This window comes from Etheostoma cragini, chromosome 16 (assembly GCF_013103735.1).
Source record: "Etheostoma cragini isolate CJK2018 chromosome 16, CSU_Ecrag_1.0, whole genome shotgun sequence".
In the NCBI taxonomy this organism is placed as follows: Eukaryota; Metazoa; Chordata; class Actinopteri; order Perciformes; family Percidae; genus Etheostoma; species Etheostoma cragini.
In genome coordinates, this window is record NC_048422.1 from 153,460 (window position 1) to 179,444 (window position 25,985).

At 42.8% G+C, this 25,985-nt stretch overlaps 1 protein-coding gene across 2 annotated transcripts; it reads left to right on the plus strand.

The window, feature by feature from the left end:
- Nucleotides 1–25,985, plus strand: crb2a (crumbs cell polarity complex component 2a). Of its 2 annotated transcripts, XM_034896391.1 has the most exons (13): nucleotides 1–249; nucleotides 8,507–9,199; nucleotides 11,646–11,841; nucleotides 13,997–14,136; nucleotides 16,385–16,555; nucleotides 16,639–16,752; nucleotides 17,810–18,763; nucleotides 20,403–20,962; nucleotides 23,273–23,438; nucleotides 23,772–24,642; nucleotides 24,754–24,870; nucleotides 25,193–25,319; nucleotides 25,489–25,710. In XM_034896391.1, exons 1-13 carry the CDS (start codon nucleotides 183–185, stop codon nucleotides 25,708–25,710), a joined length of 4,398 nt encoding a protein of 1,465 aa, XP_034752282.1. In that variant the 5' UTR covers nucleotides 1–182. The 2 variants fall into 2 exon arrangements, with proteins under 2 accessions (XP_034752282.1, XP_034752279.1); XM_034896388.1 differs by having other exon boundaries at nucleotides 25,193–25,985.

Below are 25,985 nucleotides of genomic sequence, written 5' to 3' on the forward strand. Positions count from 1 at the left end.
GGGCTGTCTGTTGGAGTTTGCTGCTGCACTCATTAGTAGCCAAGCATGGGCAGTGTGAAGCCTGCCAGCTTCTAAACACTGGGAAACAGCAAGGTAGCCAGGAGCTTCTCCACCACAAAGCCGCATGTCCCTACTTTCACTTCTTTTTTTCTACATATTACCTCTTGGTCCTTGGTTTTACCATGGAGTTGGGGAAAATTCATCTGAATCTAAAGACAGTACTGCTGACGATGATGATGTTCAAATGGGGTAAGTAAGACAACTGTGGGGTTCCAAGAAAGTTTGAAGTGTTCGTCATGAATGAGTGTGTCTGTTTAATTGTAACTGAAGGAAATCAAATTGTATATCTCAAGATATTTTGTGCTGTTTATACTTTTCCTTCAAAGGCAACAGGTTTGATAGAAAGAGTTATTACAAGGACATAAATATAAAAACTATAACTATTTTACCTCAGATATTTGCAGCATACAGTGTAACTCAAAGAATATTAGTGCTTTATTGGTTAGTCCAGAGGAGCCGTGATGGAGCAGGCCTCAGGAATGTCAGCAAGGCTGTCAGAGGGGCTGCTCTATGAATGGCACATAAGTGGGCTCCTGTTTGCTCCCACTGTATAAGGAGACTCAAACAGATGGAGACAGGTTGGGGTTGGTTCCTCCTTTGTCACTTACAACAATTATGAGGGCATTGGCTAGTTTCCAGTGTATTTCACACTACTGAGAAACCTTGAGCATGTGCTGGATCGTTACTGTAATTACTGACACTGTGTGATGTTTTATAGACAAATCTCTTAATTGGATTCTTAAACATTAGCCGCCGGTGAAAGCTTAGATTGTTGATTGTAGGTGTTGATGGTCACTGGACAGTTATTTCAGTTTTTTTTACTAGCTCTGTCTTTTAGATTTGACACATGACTGGTTGTGAATCAAAGGCAGTGTTCCTCAGTCATGCACACTCAAACCGAGCAAACAGGGGTGAGATCAGTGGAGAGAATCTCATTCATATCTGTCTGCACATGACTAAGGTCACACAATGTCCAGAAAAGTTACGTTTTGTTTCTGAAAGTTCTATTAACATTTAAAAGGCAAAGGGATATCAGGCAGAAGAAATTCTCTGTAATGTGATGATGTGAACTCTGGTAGTTGTTTCTTAGCATAGACTCTTTTCATTAAATGTCATGGTAAAGAACATTTAAGCCGTGGTGGCAGAAAAAAGGCAGGGACTGCTGCTCATCTACAACACATGATGGATAGCACACAGGTCCAGTTACTATGAGTTCAACATTCAGTGGAATCTCACTGGAATTCTGTATGACCCGTGCTGACTGAAGCAGAGCAGTCTTTTAAAATAGCAATAAAACTCTTGCTATAAAGCAACTATAAATACTGTAGGTATTTATTCAACTTCCCTTGACATGAGAAAAAGGAAATTGCAGGGGATACTCCAACCAAAGTCAAAAAATAAGTGCTCACTAGAGTGACTCATGTAAAGTTGAACCATCTTGATAATGTTACTTTATTAAATGAATGTTCAACTGGGATTACACCTATGTTATTAACTAGTTTAAAGAGGGGGAGAAGCAGAACAAGAAAGGGTAGGCTTTGGGTATGTTAGCATATGGATGAGCCGGAACCTGATTCAGATGGGGATGGAAAAACTACAGCTATTTGCAATGACTAACCAACATATCCTTTCAAGTGGTCAGGAGGTACAACTTATTGAAACAGTCATTTCTTTACCGAGGCCAAGTTTAACAGTAGAGAAAGTTGCAAGTAAGCGACAAGACCGAAAACCAACATGGGATGTCTGTGACCTTCATTCCCTCAGGCAGCGCTGCATTTAAAACTGACCTCACTATGTAGAGGATATTACCACGTGGGCTCAGGAACACTTCAGGAAACTAACGCAGTTAACGCAGTTTGTCACTACATCTAAAAGGTCAAGTTAAAACTCTACCATGTAAAGCGAAAGCCATAAATCAACACACCCAAAACACCGCCGGCTTCCCTGGGCCCTAGCTCATCTGAGATGGACTGACGCAAAGTGGAAAAGTGTGCTGTGGTCTGACGAGTCCACATTTTCATCCATCCATTTCATCTTTCAGCAAGACAATGCTAAGCCACGTTCACATGTTACAACAACGTGGCTTCATAGTAAAAGAGTGTGGGTACTAGACCGGCCTGCCTGTAGTCCAGACCAGTCTCCTTTTGAAAATGTGTGGTGCATTATTAAGAGCAAAATACAGAGACCCCGGAATGTTTAGCAACTGAAGTTGTAAATCAATTAAGAATGGGACAGAATTCCACTTACAAAGCTTCAACAATTAGTGTCCTTAGTTCCCAAAAGCTTATTGAGTGTTGTCCCAGCTGAATTTAGAATGTGTTGCAGGGATCAAATTCAAAAGGAGTGAATATTTGCACAAGTAAATAAAGTTTGTCAGTTTGAACAATAAATGTTTAATTAATTTAGGTTGAAAAGGATTTGGCAATCATTGTATTGTGTTTTTTTCCAAGTTTTACAACTTGGAAACTGGTACAACTGGTCCCAACTTCATTTGGGTTAGTGGATACGTGCGTGCTTGGATTTATGGAAGCAGGGGTCTGGGTGTGGACAGGCTCTGCTTTCTGTCATCTGTTTCATTCACAAGAGAGAGAACTTCATATGCTGTTCATCTGTCTCCTTGGGAGGCAGAGACAAATGATAGAGGAAAGCGGTGTGTGATAGACAGAATGCCGTGGTGCTGAGCTGTTGACCTCAAGGAAACATGTCTTGGGGCTCCTGATTGGACAGTTACTAGAAGACAGAGTTGCTTTGTGTTATGTGTATAAACACTGTGTAAAACTATAAAAGTTATGCTGTTATTCTAATGTGTGCCTTGTTTAATTAGGGTTTGAGTAAGGGTAGCTAGGGGAATGTGAGCTCAATGTAAGAGAAGAAGAAGAAGAGTATGTGAGAGACAATCTGGAGACTGAGAGTGGACACATGCTCGAGCTGTAATCTGTGCACGTATCCCCCATCCGGAGATTAGAGGAGCAAGGGGATTGGCCCAAAGAGGCTCGAGGGATTACCCTCTGGAACGGCTCTGGAGTTCAGGGAGGCCAGACCTGCTCAGGTGGAAGACGGGGGGAAGACTAAAGTGCGGGGGGGATAGACAGAAGGTGTGTACAGTGAAAAGCAATGCATTAATGAAGCAGAGAGAGACATAAAGGGACAAACTAGATCACACATCAAAATCAATACAAGACCAGTCAATTTGATATTATTATCATAGACAATGATTATTTTAGGAATTTCAAAGATGCACTGATTTGGAAAGCTAGAACCTCATGTTCAAAGTTGAGATAGGGGTCAAACATGCCTTCTTCGGGAATGCAGGGTTGGGTTATTTGAATTACTCTTAAATGTTTCTGCTAGAATTGAAGCTGGTTTTATGGCATCAATAGAGTTGTCGGTTAGGACCGCTGAGGTCCGTTCTCTGTGGAGCAGGTTCTCCCACGGTAATGAAACGCATGTTGGGAACTCTGACTTGCCTTGGACTAATGCACAACATTACATTCCAACTGCCGCTGGAATCGGGTCAGTTAGCATGGGTTAAATGCAGAGGAAACATTCCTTGTATGTGTAAAATGTACTTGGCAAATAAAGGATACATTATATTTTTATATATTATAGAATTACATGAGCAATATGGTCATAGAAATGTGGTGCATGTTGCATGGTTAAATATGTCACTTTTTGCATTCAGTGCCAATGCTGGAGATAGTGTGTCCCTATCAGAGACCTGCAATTAATGTTTGCTTTAAAAAAAAAAAACTTAACCTTAACCAAGCGTTATTATTGTGTTATTATTATTTTGACATAGTTTGTTTGCCATTACCATGGTATTTCCCTCACCTTAACCGTACCATACTTCCCCTGCAATCGTATTATAGGAAGTGAGAATTTAAATTTGAATTAAGTGTCTTGGACACATGAGCTGACAGTGAACCTGATGAAATGGAGCATATGAAGTTGCTGATGTGACATTCAGAAAATATCCAGATGAAAACTGTGCTGTAAAGGGCTGAATGGGGTTCTTTAAAGAAAGGGATCAATCAATGAAATCAACTGAATTCATTAGAATAAAGGACTTTCCTGACACTCCACCAATGTTTGACCCAACAGCACCTATTTTAAGTTTCTTACCAAGCAAGCAAAGGATCACCTGCTCAATCACTGCTGGTGTTTATCCTGCTCTCTTCTTACATCAAGCAGACGTGAGCCTAATCTGGAAACCATGGGCTCTTCTCTCCTCTGTAATCTGTACAGATCAAACACAGTCAGTGTCTACGGTTCACATCAAGGGAAGATGCACTTCAACAAAAATTGAAAATGACAGCAACCTTCTGCTTTCAGAGGATGACGCTGGGCCATAGTGTAAAGTTGAGACCAGCTGCCCGAGTCATGGGGGTTGGGTGCTGGGGCTCACTGCCTGTGACATGTTTGTGGTATGTTATATTTTAAACTTTTGACAAATGCTTGTCACAGCATATCCAATAAGACTGAATCATATAGAGACCATGGATTATTATGGACCATCACACCTGTTCTCCACACATGAAACTGGAGGGCTGGCTATGTCCTCCAGAGGACAGGTTATGCCTTTGCAATGAAAATTTGAAGTTTGTTCCGCCTCAAAAATTGTTAATTGAACTCTGTAGGGGTTATGACCATAACAGTGACTATGTATCTACATGGAAACGGGCCAAAGGATGTCTGTGGCTTGCACAGTGATAGCGTTGAAGCGAAGGCTATCTGTAGCTAGTCTCACACAAAGTCCATTACTGTAATTGCGTTACTTTTGTAATGCATTACTCCTAAGACTGATGGCAGCTAGAAGCTAACAGCTAGCTGCTAACAGGGAGAGCTAGCTGCTGGCAGGACAGAGACAGGGTAGGTGAATGCCTGAGTTGAAAATGCATCTTAACACATAAGGGCCCGGTTCATGTTGCACATCCATTTTAACTGCATTTTGTGTCTGTTAAGAGGCACAAAGGCTCTCTAAAACTACTGTTTTAGCTCAGTGGAAGCTCTACACGTAGCTGCAGATACACCGATTCAATCAAAAATACACACACATTTATTGCAATCAAGATTAACGTAGTAATTTGCCGGAATTCTCCTTTACGTTTCTGTGCGGGAAAGTCACGGATGCCACAATGTTTTGAACAAAGTTATAGTGAGAAATACAGAGAGAGTTCTGTCAAGCTAAGTAAGCTTTGTAGCCACTTATTTGGCAAGGGCCTGAATGTAACGGCCGTTCATTAAATCAAAGAGTTAAACAAGAAAGCTTTAAGGCTTGTTATCTTATGTCACAAAACATCTTGTTAAAACAGGAAAGTTGTCGTGATTACATGAATAAGTATGTTGATATGAGAAAAAAAGAGTCTGCCTGAATACTTTTGCAAATATGAGATATTCAAACAAAGGGGAAGAGCTGTAATTTATTCATGCACTTAATCTTTATATGCATAACTCATGTTAACGAGGGCTGGCTTCACATTAGACTAACAGCATCACATTATGTCTACTGGAACAATACAGAGCAATCTAACATTCTTTTCTTCTTTTCAATAGAAACAGTTTCCATTAAATCCAGAGACTAGCTCTGATGTATCTGATGCTACAAGGCTCCATGGCTCCATGGCAGCGTTGGGACATTGGTATCCTTTGTGACCCGCTGTACAGGATCTGCTGGGCTGCACATGCTCTGGGTTAGAAAGAAAAACACTACTTGCAACAAACAATAAAAGTTACTTTTTCTCAACCAGTTGATCTAATACCATATTCTCTCCCTTTGCCCCCCTGCTTCCCCTCCATAACTCCCTTCACTGTGAATATCTTCCGCTTGAGCGAACGTTTGGGAACAGGACGCAGATCAAAGTGTCGAGGCTGCGAGTAGTAAACGGGGAGTTGGGACTGCCCTAATAAAAGGAATGTGAACGGATTCCACACAGGCCGCGTGTCATTGGCTGCTGAGGGGGGACAGATCCTCACTGAACTAGTGTTCACATCCAGAGAGAAAGAGAGGGGGCACAGTACACTCATTATCTGATCTGGCGGCTACAAGCTAACTGAGACAAGAAACACAATTAGAGCTAAAAGACGGAACAGTGTGTGGAGCGGGGCCAACGTTCATTGACAGGGGAACTTGTGCCTGATGTCCCTCATTTTCAACGGATGTTCGTCCCCGTCCTTTGTCGCTGTATTGGCGTTCTAACCTCTGGTGGATTCCTGAGGACTATGGTTACCTGGTCCTCAGATCTCTGCAGGGTAAATCCAGACAGCTAGCTAGACTATCTGTCCAATCTAAAGACTATGGTTACCCCGTCCTCAGATCTCTGCAGGGTAAATCCAGACATCTAGCTAGACTATCTGTCCAATCAGAGTTTTCTGTTGACGACTAAAACTACTTCTGAACGTGCACATGTTACACCAAAACAACTTCCTTCCTGAGACTATTTAGCAGAGGCACCGTGGCTCCGTAAGGGGCTTAGCCCCGCCAAAGACAATTGTGATTGGTTTAAAGAAATAAACCAGAGCAGGTTTTTCTCCCATCCAGGAATGATGTTTGGACTAGACAGACCCCCTCCACAGCGCTGTGGAGGTTGGGTCTGGCTATGTTAGACCACTGTCAATGTGTTATCCAGAAATATATAAGGAAACCTGCATGTGTATGCTTATTTGTTCTGAAAGACACTAAAGAAACTCACTTCCTCTGTGACTTGCTTACTTATATTTGGGCATCCAAGTAGATGGATCATAATTGTATTAATTAAATGACAGTTGAGTAATGACATGAATAGATAAATTGTCCCAGTGGTGTGAGGGTGGCAGCGTCTGCTGGGCCTCTCAGTGCTGCTGCCGTGTTTCCACTATGATGCCGGAGTATCAGTGACTGCTCCGAGTTTGAGCTGATACTCACTGGGGTTTGTGCATGGAGTACAGCAGGGAACTGCAAAGACATCGAGTAGGACAAAAGAAAATACTCAGTAAATCTGTTCTATATGTGCATGTGTTCTGGCCTGCAACATTTAAAATATGTTTGATAAGCAAAAGAAGAAGCAGGATTACTAGAAAACTGAGACGTGCTGCTCTGAAGTGAATTGATGAAGACAATGCTCACTTTTCTAGGTCAAATAGATACATAGTTATTTTTGGACTTTCAGTGGGAAAAGTTACTTTCATATAGTGTCAGTGTGTATTATGCCATCACATACTGTACAGTTAACCTTTACAGTGGGATTACATTGTCACATAGATTTTAGCCAGTAATTCATTCAACAGTTGATTTGTTTTATTCGACTCTATTGTTTACATTGGGAGACTATCCGTGGGATTCATACTGTGGGGAAACGTCCCCCTGCAATAAAATTGGGAGAGAGGGCTTGGCTGGGCAGAGGGGCCCTTCCATTTATTAGTTTTTTCATTTCATCCTTTTCTAGTGTCTTATTAAATGAAGCCTCAGTAGCCTCATTGTAATCTTTCTAGTTTATTATGTGAATCAATAAATTTAGTTGTATCGATTCACACATGAAGCCAGTGATCTGACTCTTACTTCATGTAAACTTTGCTTTTATTTCCCATCTTGTCAAGTTCATAGCAGGAATTTAATCTTTCTGTGTGTTAATTTATTTTCATGATTAGCATATGAAGCCTCAATCAAACAGCAAAGAGAAGCTGGCACAGCTTTCACTTCAGAGAATGTCGTGGACATTACAACGTGTTTTTGCAACCATACATTATGATATGATTTATACTTTGTCCCACTAGGGACACTTGTTTTAGACTCTAAAGTTGCACACGTAAATAAATGTCCTGACAGTTCAAAAAAACACAAAATACAGCACCAGCTGTGCCAGTCATATCAATAAATCACACATTAAGTAGTAACATTACTAAGTGACTTGTAAAGGCTGGACTGAGTGGGCCAAGTGTGGGCTTCAGCTGTACAGTCTATGTCAGGATTTACGGCGTCTGCATGTGAACTTGGGTGCCAGGACTCTTCCATAAAGTGAGAGCAGATTAGAGGAAGTGTCGGAATGAAAAAGTGAAACAGGTTTAACAGCAGGTGACCTATTTTAGTAACACTTGGTCATTTCAGGTCATCCACTTGTTTTTTGCTGCTAAATGGAGATGTCGTCATGGAAATGTGTTTAACGAGCGGGCCATGCCCACCGTCCTGCAAGTGTACCCGCTAACCCTAACCCCCGTCTTATTATCTTTCTTTTTATTCAGACAGCCCAGGCTTGTCTCTATGTCTGTACATCTCTATGTCCGCAGCGCTGACAGGATCCTGTTCACTAAGACAGTACTGCTAACGTCTGGGACAGCTTGTTGCATTACATTTCCTGTGGCTGCAGGGAATGTGGTGTTTGCATTAGCAGTGACAGTGACAGGACATTCAGCTCTGATACAGCTGTCTGCACATGCATTCATTCATCCTTGCAAACATGTGCTTGTGTTTCAGGAATCCTGTGCACAGCCACTTTAGACAAATGTTTGTCTGCTCCCTGCCAGAATGGAGCCACCTGTGTGGACACCATGGATGACTACGCCTGTCTTTGTGCCAGAGAAGGGGTCCAATACATGGGCAAAGACTGTGATGAGCTCTATGACGCCTGCTCCTTTGCCCCCTGTGATGACTGCACCAGTATCCCGGGCACGGCAGAATACCACTGCATCTGCCCGGACGGACTCACAGGGGATAACTGCACTGAGGAGGTGGACGAGTGTCAGAGCAACCCATGCTCCGAGCCCCGCTCTCTTTGTGTAGACCAGCTGAACGGATACTTCTGCAGATGTCCTCCAGGGTACGGGGGTTGGGACTGCAGGACACATGTGACTGACTGCATCGATGAACCCTGCAGCAACAATGGCACCTGTGTGTTGAGACCACAGGGCTTTGAATGTCACTGTGCACCGGGGTTTGAGGGGACGACCTGCGAGAAAGATGTGAATGAGTGTTTGTCAGAGCCCTGTCAGAACGGAGCTATCTGCATCCACGGAGTGGCAGAGTTCCACTGCTTCTGTGTGCCGGGGTTTCAGGGTTATAACTGCGAGATCGACATCAACGAGTGCGCCTCGCGACCCTGTGAGAACAACGCCACCTGCATCAATGAGAAGGACCACTATGAGTGCGAGTGCTTGCTGGGATTTGCAGGTACACACTCACACACGCACACACACACACACACACACACACACACACACACACACACACACCTAAATAAAAAGACAGTGTGGTATAGTGTGTTTTTCTTTGATATACTATAAGTCTTGCTAGAATTTATAAAATAAACATGGCAATGTTATCAAAAATAAATGTAAACATTTATTTTGGTTAGTTATTACATAATGCACCATATTACTACATTTTCATTAACACGTACATTTTGCAAGAACTACTGCATTATGGTAGCCTGGAAATCCAGACCCAGATCTGATTAAGGATAAAGATTAAGGGTCTGGCATGGAGTACTGAAAGTCGCCCATCTCGAGGGACAGCACCAGGCGTGCATTTGAAAATCTCACGCAATTGGACAACACTAGGACCAATCACAACTTCACACAGGGGTGATGTATCCAGGACCCTGTACACTTAGCTACCCGCAGAGCTAACTGGTAGATGAGACTATACACACACACACACACACACACACACACACACACACACACACACACACACACACATACACACACACACACACACACACACACACACACACACACACGCCATGGGGCCAGGGTAACATGGAAACCTTAATTACAATATATTGCAGTAATGTGTGCTTTTCACTGATGTGATTGGTACAGCTCACATCTGGCCCCGCCTATATCAGATACACTGATGTGATTGGTGCAGCTCGGCTACAAGGGCATAGTTAATGAGCAGCATTCCTTGATGCCAGAGTAGCTCGCTGAGAAAATTCAAATTGTGTCCTCTGGATTTCCAGGTGAGCATTATGTAATACTTTTTTTAAAATGCAGAGACATATATTTCATAATGCATTAAGTTTTAATACAAAATGCAGCAGATTATGACAAAATGTGGGTGTTATTATTTGTCAGACGGGAAGTCGTCATATTGGAGATACTCTGCATCACAACAAGGCACAGGCACTATAGTAGATCCTGAACGTCCGTCGTCAAGGAAACTGGTCATTGTTGTGTTTTAGGTTGTACCGATAGGTCAAAACCGAGAAAACAGTGGAATATTATTGACTTCTAAAAGTTATTCAAAACCAGGGAGAGGAATACCAGAAGTCATCAGAGGAAAGGAGGCGCTTTTGGTTGGTGAAGCTCAAACTCACTCAAGTAGTGCACAGTGTAGAGAGCAAACTGTGCAATACTCCACTGTACTCTGTTCCGTTGTTCACACCGAGTGCCTCCAATATGGCCGCCCACCCTGGTTACTGCCAAGAACGTGACGTTGGTGAAAACCCTCCATAAAGTGAATTTTTATTACATTTTTCTCATCATCGTTGCATCACACTAGACTTTGTTTGCCCCCTTGGTGCGGATTGTTTGTTTCGTGCACTGAAACTTACATAAAGACTTTCAAAACATGTACACAATGGTGAGACCTGAAAGACACAAAATACACAGTTGCAGGTCCAGCTGATTCACAGTTATATAATGTCTGCAAATGCCTCCTGCATGTGTTTGCTTTAGTGGAGCTGTGAATGAAGAAGTCATCATTAATCATCTCCTTTAGCAGAGACAGAGCATTGCTCTGTTTTCTACGTCTTGTTCCTTACATCATCTCTGACGTGTTTTGTTTGTTCTGGTAAACTGGGCACGAGGAGTATTTTAAGTGCACAGTAAGATATTGTTAGTCAGCCATCTTATCTGCAGTTCAGATAAACTCTTGCTTTTCTCCTTTCTCCCCACGCCTGCTCTGTGTCAGAGGAGCTTGGTGTTATCTGTGAGCGGCCGGGTTGGATTCTGCTCTCACACTATCTTTGAGTTTGGACCTTTATCCAGCAGCTATCTGCAGACCAGAATAGAGTGATACATTCAGTACATCAGGCCGAGCAGTGTGCTTGCTGGGTTGATTTTTTTAACACAGAAACCCCCTACTACATATATCGTATAAAATTCAGTATTAAAGAGGACCAATAATAACGTGTACATGTACCTTTTTAATGGTGGATGTAATACTAAGGTTTTAAAATAAAAATAATGCCATATTCATGTACTTATACATCATGTTTTAATGTTAAAAGGGGCCACAATGAATGCTTAAGCTCCAACTGTGTCTGGGAATGGCTAACATACCTATTCACCATACACCACACCTACCATACCCAGTAAGCCTATCATCAATGTTGTGTACATTAAAAAAATCATCTGGACTCATCACTAATAGCATGTTGGATTCATGTTAATTTTCAGAAATATTTCAATTTACCTTCAAACCACTGTACAAAACTCTGGCGGCTCCATCCTGCCGCAACTCTGAGGAGCCCCTAGGGGTCCTGGACCCCCTGTTGAAGATTTTTAAATTAACATAATTAACAGTAGCAACTTTTGCCAGATATGAACATCTTCATCATGGCTTCTTATGCTTTTAACTAACTGATGTGGACTCTGCCCTCCTCCCCCAGGAGTCAACTGTGAGGTGGAAATCGATGAGTGTGAGTCCGGGCCCTGCCACAACGGGGCCACCTGCCACGACCTGGTCAGCACGTACGTGTGCGAGTGTCTGCCCGGCTTCGATGGCATCGACTGTGAGCTGGATGTGGACGAGTGTGCCAGTAAGCCCTGCCAGAACGGAGCCCGCTGCCACGACATGGTGAACAGGTAGGCCAGTCAACAACCTTCTGTCTGGGGGCGCTTCAGCTTGTGCATGGTCCCCCTATTGGGACTTGTAACATTGGACCTAGCGCAGTTTGGCCTCTCGTTTGTTATCATTACTTCCATTTTACTGCAAAAAAGACAAACCCAACAATTACCCAGAAGGTTATTAACAACAGTAAGTTCTGAAGGTGTTCCCAGAATTATCAGACATGTTCAGTCAGCTGCACAGTAAAACCGATTGGTTCTTGTTGCCTCTTGCACAACACACGTACTTTTCCTTCTACATGACACAAAGGACATGTCTACAAAGACTACAAAAAGATTATAAGATTGAAAATGTTTTGGACAGTTTTGGATAGGAAATGGAGTTGCTAATATTAAATGATCCATTGATGGCCAGCAGCATCCGGACTTCTAGAAGAGTGTAGCAGGATTCTGGAAACGAAGCCTCCTGGCTGTAGAATACCTTGTGGGCTTGTCAGAAATAACAGAAATAATGTCTGAGTAGCAGTTGCTGGTTGTATTTAGTCTCTACAGAGCTCCAGGACACCGGCTACTATTAGTCGTTGCTGGTTGTATTTAGTCTCTACAGAGCTCCAGGACACTAGCTACCAGCTATCAGCTACTAGAAACCAGATCCCAGATGTTCAGCCGTCAATAGGTGACTGTGAGGACGCTCCTTTCAGGGGCCATGGTAGTGGAGTTTAGCCAGAAAAAGTGAGCGTCATGCAACGATCACAGTTAAGTTTAGGAAAAGGATTGTGGTTAAAGGAACAAACAAGTGTTTTCTGGGTGAAAGTATTTTGTTTTCAACAGGAATTGAACTCCGCTCTGTGGCTGAAGGCACTGTGTTTTATGTTGACACCACGTTGTGCTATTTCCTTCTGAGATTATGTTCCATTGGATATTGAAGTTCATAAGTGTTTTGGCATGGCCGGCTGAGTGGCTCCATAAACCTGGTGTTGGAAGGTGGATTTCTAATAATTTTGTTTTGTTAACCCCACCTGAAGGTTTTTCACAAATTTTCCTCTGCCTTTCACCACACCCAACAGTGACGTCAAGGGGTCCTTGAGTAGATCTGTACTCTACCTATCAGTATAATAGACGCAATAATAGACAATAGTCAATGCCCAATGATATAAATGCATGTATAAATATGTCGAACAACAATGTCAAGTCAATTTTTTTTTCTATAGCACATTTAAAAACAAGAACAGTCGACCAAAGCGCTGAACAGGGTCAATGTCAAATACATAAATAACATGTGTAGAAATTACTACAACCAAAATACATCACAGGAGGACAAATGACAAGAATTTAACACATCAGAATCCAGGTTAACGAGGGTTAAAAGCGACAGCAAACAGGTGCGTCTTAAGCAGCGATTTAAACGTTTGTAAGGTCTGTGCAGCTTTAATATGCATGGGGAGGTTGTTCCATGGGGGGGGGGGGGCGCCCACGCAAAGGCTCTATCGCCCTTGTTGTTTAGCTTTGATCTAGGGACATCCAAGAGCAGCTGATTGGTCGACCTCAGCGTTCTGACAGGAGAATGATGGGAGATCAGCCAGGTAAGATGGCGCCAAACCATTTAGACCTTAAAAAAAAGCAATAACATCTTAAAATCTATCCTGTAACGGACAGGTAGCCAGTGGAGGGAGGCCAGGACTAGCCTTATGTTTTCACGTTTTTTTTGTTTTAGTTAAAAGGCGAGCAGCTGCGTTTTGGACTAGCTGGAGCCGGTTTAAAGATTTCTGATGTAGACCCATTTATAAAGAATTACAATAATCCAGCCGAGCAGTGATAAAAGCATGAATGACTTTTTCAAGGTCTTTGGAAAGAAGATAGGCCTTTATTTTAGCTATAAGTCTTAACTGAACAACACAGAAGATCAATCAAATTACACAGGTTGGTGCCAACAGCAGAGGAAAGAGGCCCCCCATCCACCATCCACCCACACCTCCCCATCCCCCTAACCCTCTTCAGTTGCTTCTCAGGGTCTCCGGTCCCTGTGCGGACGCCACAAATGGACAAGCTGACAAAACTGGCTTGTCCGTCTCTGGAGCTGCCGTCCTCTCTCCTCCCTGAGAAGGAAGTTTGCTGTTCAGGTATTGCCCTCTGTCTGATCTCGCTGTATAAACACAGATTTTGTCTCCTGCAGCTATGAATGTGACTGCAGCGATACAGGATTCCAGGGGGACTACTGCGAAGTGGACATCCCTGAGTGTGCCTCCAATCCCTGTCAGCATGGCGCCTCGTGTTCAGAGGGAGTCCGAGGATACGCCTGCCTCTGCTGGCCAGGTACTCTACAGCCATGCCGAGCCCCCTGGCCGTGTCAGCAAACTGCCCACTGGGCAATCATCTGCTAATTACACACCAAGTGTACACAACCTGTGTCTTATTTAAAAAAGATGCTCTGTTGCTCTTCTCTCACAGTTACTCAGGACAATACTAGCGACTAGTATTTTTTAGGAGGAGTGGAAATCAGGGTCAAAGATGTGTGTGACAGTGGGGTCACTGTAGAAAAACACTGGTCTGACTAAAACATTGTAATTGGATAGATAATTAGCAGACAGTTAGTACCAGTAGCATGCAGAAATGCAACGTAAAACCCTAAGATAAAGAACTGATATTTTTGCTTTGCATTAGAATCCAACAAGTTCTCTTAAAAGAAAGTTATATAAAGTGCAAACTCGCAAATGTTTTTAGTTTGTTTGGTTATTTACAGAAATATCTTATCAATGAGGATCACCAAGACTTAATAAGAGCCATGCTAGAAGCTCTGTAGCTTCACAGCATGCTTTACAATGCAAAACTCACAATAATATCACTAACAAAGTTAATATGTGAGCACATAATATTTATCATGTTAATTATCTTAGTTTAGCATTTGTGCAGGCTTATTAGATATAAACACAAAGTCCAGCTGAGACTAATGCGGATCTTGTTTTTGCGGGTATATACCAAAGAAGATTTTGACCTGATGATGGCACAAGACCAAAGTTTTAAAATTCATTCTGAAACGTGTATACATTACAATACAATACATATAAATCTGTATAAAATGACATGGTCATTTATTTATTTATTTCAACGTGTAATTAGAGGATAAACCCCTTGAAATGCCTTAACTTCAATGGGGTGCTCAGGAACAAACCATGATACATTTAAGCACATAAATAATAACAACAATAATAATAATAGTAATAATGATAACAATAATACATTTTTCCGAGTCAACGACATAAAACAATCAAGTCAAAGGCATGATAAAAAGCTTGTTGAGTGTGAAGATCTGGATGTATGAAGGATAGTTCTAGTAAATGCACTGAAAATAAAGAGCAACCAATGAAAATGTCTCCCAGCATGAAGTGGCAGCCACTTCAGTGTGTCATATGAGAAACACCTCAGGACCAATGCACCAATATTATTTTGTTCCCATCAGACCCCATCAGTAAAATGAATAGTCAATACTGCAGATAAATGATTAAGAACATATGTAGTACCAAACAACACACTATAAGATATCTGCTTGTTCAAAATGAAGTTATTTAAAAAAAAATTTAGTCTTATTGGAATCAGATGTGTCTAAAAGCTTGAACAAAAAAATTACAACAAATGTTTGAAAGGTCATTAATGCAACTGAAATACAATTGAAAAGTGAAGGTCTTAGGATAGATCCTTTTGGTACACCCAGTTAAATAATCACAATGACTGTGATCAAAAGTATAATATTGAGAACAGTATGAAGGTAAGATAACCAGAATAATGCCAGTTTGGAACAACAACCAAATGGAATGGTTAAAGCAAAGAAGCTGCTCCTATAAATTGACCTATTTCCAAAGATTAGAATACACTATCAGTACAGTTTACAAGAGCAGTAAATACTGAAATATTGAGATTGTTTATGTACTGTCATAATTGATGAATTAAGTTCTCAAATATTGAGCTGTAGTGCAAATGATTCTTAATCTGTAGTGCCTGACTGTTTTGTGAAGTGAAGTAACTCTACAACGTTTGCAGTAAGATAGAGAAGAGAAATGAAAGCAAACGTCAGGAACTCAGGCCTACTTATTGAGAAGTTTCCCGTAGAGCCACAAACTCCTGGTGGCACCACTAAGAAGTCAGAGAACCCCTAAAGTCCGAAGGATTAATCCCTTGGGAACTGCAAATGTCTGCAGAACATTCCATGGTGATTATAGTTATTGAGAAATTAAACTATTATGCAGATGAAAAGGGGGGGACCAGCTGACCTTGTCCAAAAACAAAATCAGTGAAACGTAACAGACATAATCTGAGTTAGAAGTCTAGTCACAAAAGAGTCCAACAGGTCACATACAAAATGACTTGTGAAAGAGATGAAAGAAAGCTACTTCTCTGATATCATCAGATGTGAGTAAGGAATCAGAGGTTCCTTTTTCTTCTTAGTTTATTATTAATTGATATTATAATAATAATAATCATTATTATATGATTCACAGATTGTGACAGATCTAAGAAGACAGATGGAACCCTTCATATGTGTGCATCCTGTTGTTGCCTTCTCTAGGTTACGAAGGACCGGACTGTGAGATAGATATCGATGAGTGTGGCGAGCAGCCGTGTGACCACGGCGGCGAGTGTTTTGAGCGCTCCGATCCGTCCCACTGGGAGCTGGACTGGGAGCTCAGCTTTGCAGACGCAGCTGGATACATCTGCCAGTGTCAGCCAGGGTTTGCAGGTCTGGGAAGCTAAGGAAACCAATCAGTTCTCACACCGTTTTACGCTTTTCTGACAATCGTTTCATTTCGTTCTACATTACAGGAGAGAACTGCTCGGTCAATGTTGACGAGTGTGAGTCTGAACCGTGCAAGCATGGCGCCACATGTGAGGACAAGATCAACAGCTACACCTGTGCATGCGCTGCTGGATTTCTAGGTGGGTCAGGGACCATGTAATGAATGGGCTCATGTAAGAATACTATATGTTCTTTGTATCAGTGGTAACGCAACATTCTTTTGCTATTCCAAAAATAAATATCACGCTTATACATACAGAGTAAATATGCTCATAAAATAAAATAAAACCATCAAAATGATTTAGAGTTAATGGACTAACAATAGTAAAGAGCCAGCTATGACAAACATAACACTTGTTTTAACCCCTTAAATCCAACTGATCCAAACAGCCTTCCAACCCCAAAACACTTTCAGAGTCTAAATTGCAACAGAGAAAAATGATAAATCATATTGGTGCAGAGTATTTTACCCATTCTCATCTGGTCACCCTATATCTCTATCAGGGTTGCCGGGTGGTGAAGGGCTTTCTGTGATATCAGTCTGGATCAAGGAAGTAGATTTTCAGGATAATTGCCTGACGTGTCCCTTACCTTCCTCTCTCAAGCAACAACAAACTTCAAGCTAGCAAGCTACACTCTGAAAATGTCAAGTTTTAAAGAATGTTTGGGTTTTGTAGTAAGGCATACACACACACACACACACACACACACACACGCACACACACACACACACACACACACACACACACACACACACACACACACACACACACACAAACAAAGCACTCTTCAAATCAAATGAATGAAATTAAATGATGAATGAAAACATTTTAGGAGTTTTTCAAGCAAATTAATTAAAGCAATTTAAGTGCTAGCCTAAAGAAATCCAGAAAATTAAATGCACCTCTTTCTCCTGTTTGATAAGGTTTAAAATGACAGAACAAATGTTTAAAAAAATAACTGTCCATTTAAAAAAAAAAAAATGAAACCGTATTTATGAGGCTTTTTAAAAGCTCCAGCAATGGGCTTTGACCCGAGATTTACAAACAGGGTGGAGAGAGTCAGCACATGACTAACTTTGTTGACAAGAAGAATATGGGGGACATGTCAGCATGTCTTTCCCTTTGCCTCCCTGGTTCTGCTCTGGTTGCCTGTAGTCCTGTCGACCATGGCTAACCCCCGTGTCGCCCCCTGCAGGTGAGCTGTGTGAAGTCAACATTGATGAATGTGAGAGCCAGCCATGTCAGAACGGGGGCTGGTGTGAGGACGGCAAGGCATCCTACACTTGCCACTGCCCTGAGGCCGAGCCAGGTGAACTTCCATGGGGAGGGGCTAACTGCCATGTGAAACTCTACGGCTGTGTGGACCATGAATGCCAGAACGGCGCCAAGTGCCAGGCGTGGCTGGAGGCTGGAGAACACGGCCACACGTGCTTGTGCCCCCATGGCTTCTATGACAAAGAGTGCTCCACCAGAACTACTTTCTCCTTCTCCAGTCCTGGATTCATCCACATCCAGGTTGTTGTAGAAGAAAGGACCCGCAGGGAGGTTGAGCACCGTGGTCACCATGGTTTTGGAGTACAGCTACGCTTCCGCACAACTATACACAATATGTTACTCTTCTACAGAGGGGATTTGGACAATCACCTCTTCTTGGAGATTGTGAATGGTGGTCTTCACGCAAAGGCCTTTTCTGAGGAGTCTGAACTGGATGTAACATTTCCTGGTTTGGTCAGTGACGGAGACTGGCGGGATGCTCATGTGTTTGTAGAGAATGAAGGCCTGGTTCTGATTGTGAAAGGCGCTGGCTGTGACAGGGATGGGTGCACAGTCACAGATGGTGGTGCGGATGAAGCAGCTTTCCAGCCCTCTAAAGCCTTCTCTCACGTGTATGTAGGTGGAGCACCAGAGCACCTTTTGGAGTACTCTGAGAGTGGTGCAGGCTTCATTGGATGTATGGAAGACCTGATGATTGACTCTAAGCCTATCCTACCACAAACACTTCCAGAAGACCAGGGCCATGAGCTGGGCTGCAGTAAGACTGAGTGGTGTCAGCCGGACCCCTGCTATGGACATGGACGCTGTGTGGACCTGTGGACCAGCTACCAGTGTGACTGCTACCGGCCCTTTCGTGGTGAGCGCTGCTTTCAAGGTAAGCACTTTACCACCTGTATTGTTTTTTTAAAAAGTATTTTTTACTTCACCTTACCAAACACCGAAGAAAGAGTCCAATTCTACATAAAAGTAAAAGTGTTCAGTATGCAGAGGGGACCTGGTCACTGTAATACTCTTATTGCTTTGTTAATACTGATGCAGTAAAGTAATATTTCTCAAACATGTACAGCACGTACCACTTTAGAAAATATAAAGCTCGGGCTCTCTTAGCGACCCCACTTTGGCCCACGTACAGAATGAGTAGCGTGGCTTACAGACAGCTACTTCAGAAGGCAGATTTATTACTAAAAACAGCCACGCTGGCACTTTACTTCCACCTTCCCTCTCTAACTGAATCCCAATTTGTGGTGACTCGGGTCATCCCTGTTGTTTTACATCGTGGAGACTACAACTCCGCTGCTTACGTAACAACTAGCACTCCACTCGTCCACCATAGTTTCAACAGATTGAAAGATAATCCTCCTCATCCACACTTCTCTTCTTAATACTGATTGCAGTGTATTTGAACCATTCATTTTACTTCTGCTAACTATCTTGCCATCACATCTTGTAACTAATTATGGATGTATGGGCACTCCGTTCATGAATGTCACTATGTGACATTAGCAAGCTGATTTTGAAACAAAAACAAACCTCTTACTTTAAATTACTTTTAACTCATCATAATTGTAGTATTATTGGAAACGTTGTAGGATTTCTAAATTTTTTCTTTAGCAATTACAGCCTTGTACCACTAGAGGGGAATCTTGTACCACCAGTGGTACTGGTACCAAGGTTTGAGAACCATTAAAGCATGCACAAACACTGATTAACATCATTGACATAGATTGACATTGTTAGAATAGGATAACTTTTCCATTAGTATTCTTATAAATTATTGATTATCTTAATAGTATCCTACATAGTTTGGTGACATCATGTGAACCCCAACATAGCTCCACCCAGAATGCACCTGACTGTAAAACCATTCTGGCTGTGCAGAGCACAAAATGTTTAAAGTAGCATAACATAAGTACAAGTACCCTTAAAATGACACTATGGACCTAGTGAGATTCCAGCACCACTGTACACATGGAATCAGCTAATAGATGTGCGAGAGTAACAGCAGAACTGATCTCTGACCAGTGACGCCACAGACATGAATAATAAGCGATGAAGTGACTTTTGAAGAAGATTCAGGGTAAGAGGGTAAAAACTGTCTCCACACAGATCAAGGCTCGTTCCCTAGCAACGATGTTTCTGACTGGGTCTGTAATGCTAGGGAGCTAGTAAGGAAAATATATGTTTGTGTTACATAAAACACTTGTGGTTGCAACATGAACTGTTTCTTTGTATTTCCGGGACTTGAGACTGTAAGTGATTGATGACCGGACCCATAAACAAAAGCTGAATAGAATGAGCTACAGCGCTAAGAGCACAATTTACTACTGCAGACATATTTAATCCCTTTGTTTACCATTAGAAGTTGTTTACCATTTGATGGCCGGCAAAAAAGTGTTGATTTAAACAACTTATGTGATATTGCAGTGGAATTCCTGATACTGGTGTCCTATTACTAAATGGTTTAGTCCTGTTTTTGTGTGATTAATCCAAATTTTGTATTGTGCTCCTGTCAGAATTCCCTTCGTGGACATACAGCCATGAGGACACAGTGAGCTTCAGTGTCTACGATGTAGGTCAGAGCCACGGGAGCAACTTCAACGTGTCCTTCTTCCTGCGCTCCTTAAAGCCAGACGGGCTGCTCTTTCAGCTCCGCAGGGCCACAGGCGTCTACTTCTCCGTCTACCTGGGGATGGGGAGGGTTTTTGTCAGCTCTCTTCCCAACAATGCCCCACTGACAGCTCCAATATTTGTGACTACTGGCGAGAAGCAACTTCTACAGGTGGAAATCCAACACAGACAGGTGATCTTTGAGCATGTAGGACTTCGCTACGGAATAGGAGAGATCCCTGAAGTGGATGTTAAGAGTGGGGATCAGGCCTATGTAGGGGGACTTCCAGGAGACTGGGACTCTGACAGGTGGGGGGGGCATTACAAAGGTTGCCTGCAAGACCTTCGGCTAGACTCTGTGCATCTCGATGTGGATGCCTGGAACAGCTCGGATGAGGAGGAAGTGTATTTACCAAGTGATGCTGACAATGTACAGAAGGGCTGCGTCAGTGATGACACGTGCAAGGTAGGAAATACTTCCTAAATAAAAAAAGCCCTGCCACAGCTCTAGTGTGAGTTACTTCTACTGTCTTTATCCTCTGCTGTAGACTGCAAGCTTTGCAGAGACCAAGAAATTCAGAGCTAGTCTTGCATTTTTTTAAGGAAAAAGGCAAGAGGAGGGCTCTAAAGACATTAGAGGTCGATTTATGAAGACTCCCAAACCAATTACTTCCAAAATGTAATACATTATAGATGACTGTCATTTGAGAGTAATTGGTTACATGACAATGTGTGAATTTAATCACATGATCAATAAAGTCTCCTCTTCATCCACTTAATCGGAGATTATTCCGAATATTTTGTAAAATGTATACAGTGAGGAAAATAAGTATTTGAACACCCTGCTATTTTGCAAGTTCTCCCACTTAGAAATCATGGAGGGTCTGTAATTGTCATCGTGCATGTCCACTGGGAGACATAACTTAAAAAAAAAAAAAATCCAGAAATCACAATGTATAATTTTTTAACTTTTTATTTGTATGATACAGCTGCAAATAAGTATTTGAACACCTGAGAAAATTTACGTTAATATTTGGTCCAGCAGCCTTTGTTTCCAACGTTTCCTGTAGTTTTTCACCAGGTTTGACACCCTGCACAAGGGATTTTGGCAAACTTAAGACGGGCCTTGACATGTGCGGGTTTAAGCAGAGGAACTTTCCGTGCCATGCAGGATTTCAAACCATGACGTCTTAGTGTATTACCAACAGTAACCTTAGAAACGTGGGTCCCGGCTCTTTTCAGGTCATTGACCAGCTCCTTCTGTGTAGTTCTGGGCTGATTTCTCTCCTCTCTTAGGATCACCGACAGTGGACCTTTTTTCACCAAGCTGCCTGGACATGTCCCCGTAGCCCTTTCCAGCCTTGTGGAGGTGGACAATTTAGTCTCTAGTGTCTTTGGAGACCTCTTTGGTCTTGGCCATGTTAGTAGTTGGATTCTTACTGATTGTATGGGGTGGACAGGTGTCTTTATGCAGCTAACGACCTCAAACAGGTGCATCTAATTTAGGATAATAAATGGAGTGGGGGGGGGGGCATTTTGAAGAAAGACTAAGAGGTCTTTGAAGGTCAGAATTCTAGCTGAAAGACAGGTTTTCAATTACATATTTGCAGCTGTATCTTACAAATAAATAGTTAAAAAATGAAACATTGTGATTTCAGATTTTCTTTTTTTGATTATGTCTCTCACAGTGGACATGCACCTACGAGGACATCAGACCCTCCATGATTTCTAAGTGGGAGAACTTGCAAAATAGCAGGGTGTTAAATACTTATTTTCCTCACTGTATATGAATCTGCAAAGTAAAGCTATAAAAAAAGATAAGTAAAACATACAATAGGCAAGTAGGAGAAAATGAAAATACTCAATTAAAAGTAACTTACAGTTGTATTGAAGTACGGCATTGTTGTATTGTGTATGTAAAGCAGTTGAATAGGAAATTCCTGTTGTTTAACAGTCTAAAGGCAATGGTCAATTATACTGTGATTAAAACTCACTATTTACATTATTTACAGCACTTGATTTACATCTGATATGTGAAAAGGTACACACCTTTATTTACTTAACAGGAATTTAGTTTTACTGCAAACCGTCACAGGAAGTGCTTTTGTTTTGATGCAGCCTACACGGAAGCTGTCTGTTGTGTACTCTTCATAGCCTAGTGAGATGATCGTGAGACGCTAGATGTGAAACATGTCCATCCGCTAACTTACTAGTCGGTGAAACTGCAGCTCATTGGACAGTAATGGTCTGAGCGTGGTTGGATGTTCCACTACAGGCAGAGTTACTCTCCACGCTGAGAAACTCAGATGGGATTTACATGTTACAAGCCTAAACATTAACTTCCAACATCTGTGCACCCATCCCTGTTACAGCCAAAGTGACTTGTCAAAAAGACTGACTCCCCCCCTTTAGCTAGGTGTTCATCAGGTCCCGGGACACCAGCCTTAATGTTCTATCACACTAGAACTACTCCAGAGTCTGCTCTTGAGACCCATTTTTGGGACAATTTGGGCACAATTTGGGATTAAGGACAACTGTTTGGATTTCGAGACTGTCCTGAATTTTTTGGGGACATCTGGTCATCCAACTCCTGAATGAGACGGTCGACAGAGTGTCTAACATACAGATAAGCCATAGAGGAGGCGATCCTACTCATGCATTCACTTATTCAAAGATAGATATGTCCACACAGCGGGTCACAGTATTGACCCATGACAGTTTTGGATAACACAGCTAAATCTGTCTGTTTATCAAATACTAATGCTTTCCTTTTCAGATGAAACCTTGTCAGAATGGAGGAGAATGCACCATCACATTCAACGATTTCACATGCTCCTGTCCAGAGGAATACACCGGAAAGACCTGCGAAACCCGTGTGTGGTGTGTTAGTGGTCCTTGTGTCAACGGCGGCCGATGTGTGGACCTTCCTGACGGATATGAATGTAAGTTTGTCTTAATATTTTTTCTATGTGTGTGGCTAGTCAGAAAAGACTAATTTCTTTGGCCCACCCAAATATCCACACAGACACACAAAAAGACAGTTAAAGGGAGTTCATTTGGGTAATACTTGTTGTGAAATGACAGAATCTCAGTTTCTGCTAATAAATAAATAAATTGAAATGGTAGCAGATGGAACTCTGGGTCAGCGGACTCCCTTAGTTGACATATCGGCATTGGGAATGAAGACTTTTATTCTTTGTTGTCAGACTGTGCCATAGAATAAACTCAATAAAATCAATAACATAAATGAAATATTTCTCCACGTTGCTCCTTAGGTGTGTACAACGCCACGTTTGAGAACAGCGCTGTGCACTACAGTGCTGCAGGTTCCCTGGCTAAACCCGTCTCTGACATATACATCGAGCTGCGCACTCGTTCAGAGAACGCTGTGCTCCTGAGGGCCTCCTTGGGCTCGGACCTACTGCTGGTCGGTCTGCTGGACTCCTCAGTCCGGGTGGAGATACACATTGGCAACAGTGTCGAGGCACTGACCTTTACAGGAGTCCGTCGGGTGGCTGACGGGAGCTGGCATCGAGTCAACATCTCAATGGCTGAGAAGAAGCGTAAAGCCTCTCCCTGGGTCACCACCGTGGATGGAATCACAGACGCCAGTAGTGGGCCGGAGCGCACAGGGAGCCTTGGCTTTCTCAGGGCCAAGGGGGCCACACTGGCCATCGCAGAGAGCTTCACTGGCTGTTTGGGTGCAGTGAGGCTTGGTGGAGTCTACCTACCTTTTGTCGATGACTATAGAGCCCCGCAGCCGTCTCAGTTCCACTTAGTTGGAAAAGCAAAGATTCGTTTGGGTTGTACCAGTTCCCCTGTTTGTGATTCAGACCCTTGTATGAATGGAGCCACCTGTGAAGACCTCTTCAATAAGTTTGGCTGTGTGTGTGACTCGGGTTGGGAAGGGGAACTGTGTGAGACAAACACTGATGACTGTGCGTCCCAGCCCTGTGTTCATGGAAGCTGTAAGGACTACTTAGCTGGTTACGAGTGCCATTGCCACCCTGGATATGCTGGCCCACTCTGTGAGCAGGATCTGGACGAGTGTGAGCATCACGCCTGTGAACATGGAGGCACCTGCCAGGATGGAGCCAACATGTACACCTGTACTTGTCCTAAGGGCTACAGTGGCTCTCTCTGCCAGTGAGTACTAACCCGTACAGACACACAGTACTAGCGCTAGCTTTAGTGTTAGCATGCAGTGCCTACACAGTGAGCATTCCCTGAAGCTAAGTGTCATACCTTTTCCATCAGGTGGGACTATCCTCCGATCCAGTGTGGTGAAGATGTGCAGTGTGAAAATGATGCTATCTGCAATGACGGGCTGTGGGGGGCTAACTGCACGTGTATGCCAGGCTTTACAGGCACCAGGTGAGCGCACTTTAGAATCATTTGAAAAAACTACAGTGCACTAGTCCACCCAAATGAGTAGTTTGACCTAAATGCAGTTTAGTTTGATCCTAACTGTTTGACATGAAATTTAGTAAAGTAGTCATTATGAAAGCTGTTCACCGACGCTGCTTCTAGAAAGAAAGACACGTTGCTGTTGAACTTTTTTAATGGAATTCTTCATGCTTTGAGCAGCACATACTGTTGTGAAATGTGTTTTAATACTGATAAAGTAGTAGTAGTAGACTTTAGTAGCAAACATAATAAATGTGGTTCTGTTTGTTATGTGTTTTGCATCCTGCAGATGTGAACTGGAGATTGATGAGTGCGAGTCCAACCCCTGTCGAAATGGGGGTTCCTGTTTGGATCGGTTCAACATGTTTGTGTGTGAATGTCCTCCTGGCTACAGCGGTCCAGTCTGTGACACTAACGTACGTTTGTTACATTTTTATTCTTCACGAACAGGTCAAGAGATGAGACATGTTCACTTGTTTCCTAGCAACATGTACCACATATCCATAGAAACATCAAAAAACCTAATTTGTTTTATTGATTTGAAGGCTAGAATGTGTGAGAATCCTGTTGTGTGTGACTCTGCAGAAACGGGCCCAGAAGCAAGGCATCCCCTGGCTGCTGGTGGCCATCCCGCTGCTCTGCTTCTGCGTGCTGATCCTCACCATCGGCCTGGCCTTCATGGTGCTCACAGCCAGGAAGAAGCGCCAGTCGGAGGGCGCATACAGCCCCAGTGCTCAGGAGGTGGCGGGGGCTCGGCTGGAGATGGACAGCATGCTCAAAGTGCCACCAGAGGAAAGACTCATCTGACACAGAGGCCGAGCATGATGGGAAAACTTTTAGATCCTCTACTGAGGGCATGTGTTGTCTGGTGGTGCCAGGTACTGGGCCGGTCTGCTGCATTAACTCTGTAGATGCTGTGCCCCCAGTAGTTTGTCTATGGCAGGGCCGTCATCTGTGTTTATAGTCCCAACTAGTGCAGACGCACACCCACACTGTGGAAAGATTGTCAGTAGATGTTAGGGCTGAGCAGCCCTAGACCCAGACCCAGACCCAGCAGTCAGTAACGCAGATGTTGCTCTAGG

Coding starts and splice junctions, on each gene's coding strand:
- crb2a (XM_034896388.1), top strand. CDS start 183: ATGGAGTTGGGGAAAATTCATCTGAATCTAAAGACAGTACTGCTGACG. Junction 11,842..13,996: donor TGCCACGACATGGTGAACAG/GTAGGCCAGTCA, acceptor TGTCTCCTGCAG/CTATGAATGTGACTGCAGCG. Junction 16,753..17,809: donor ATGCGCTGCTGGATTTCTAG/GTGGGTCAGGGA, acceptor CGCCCCCTGCAG/GTGAGCTGTGTGAAGTCAAC.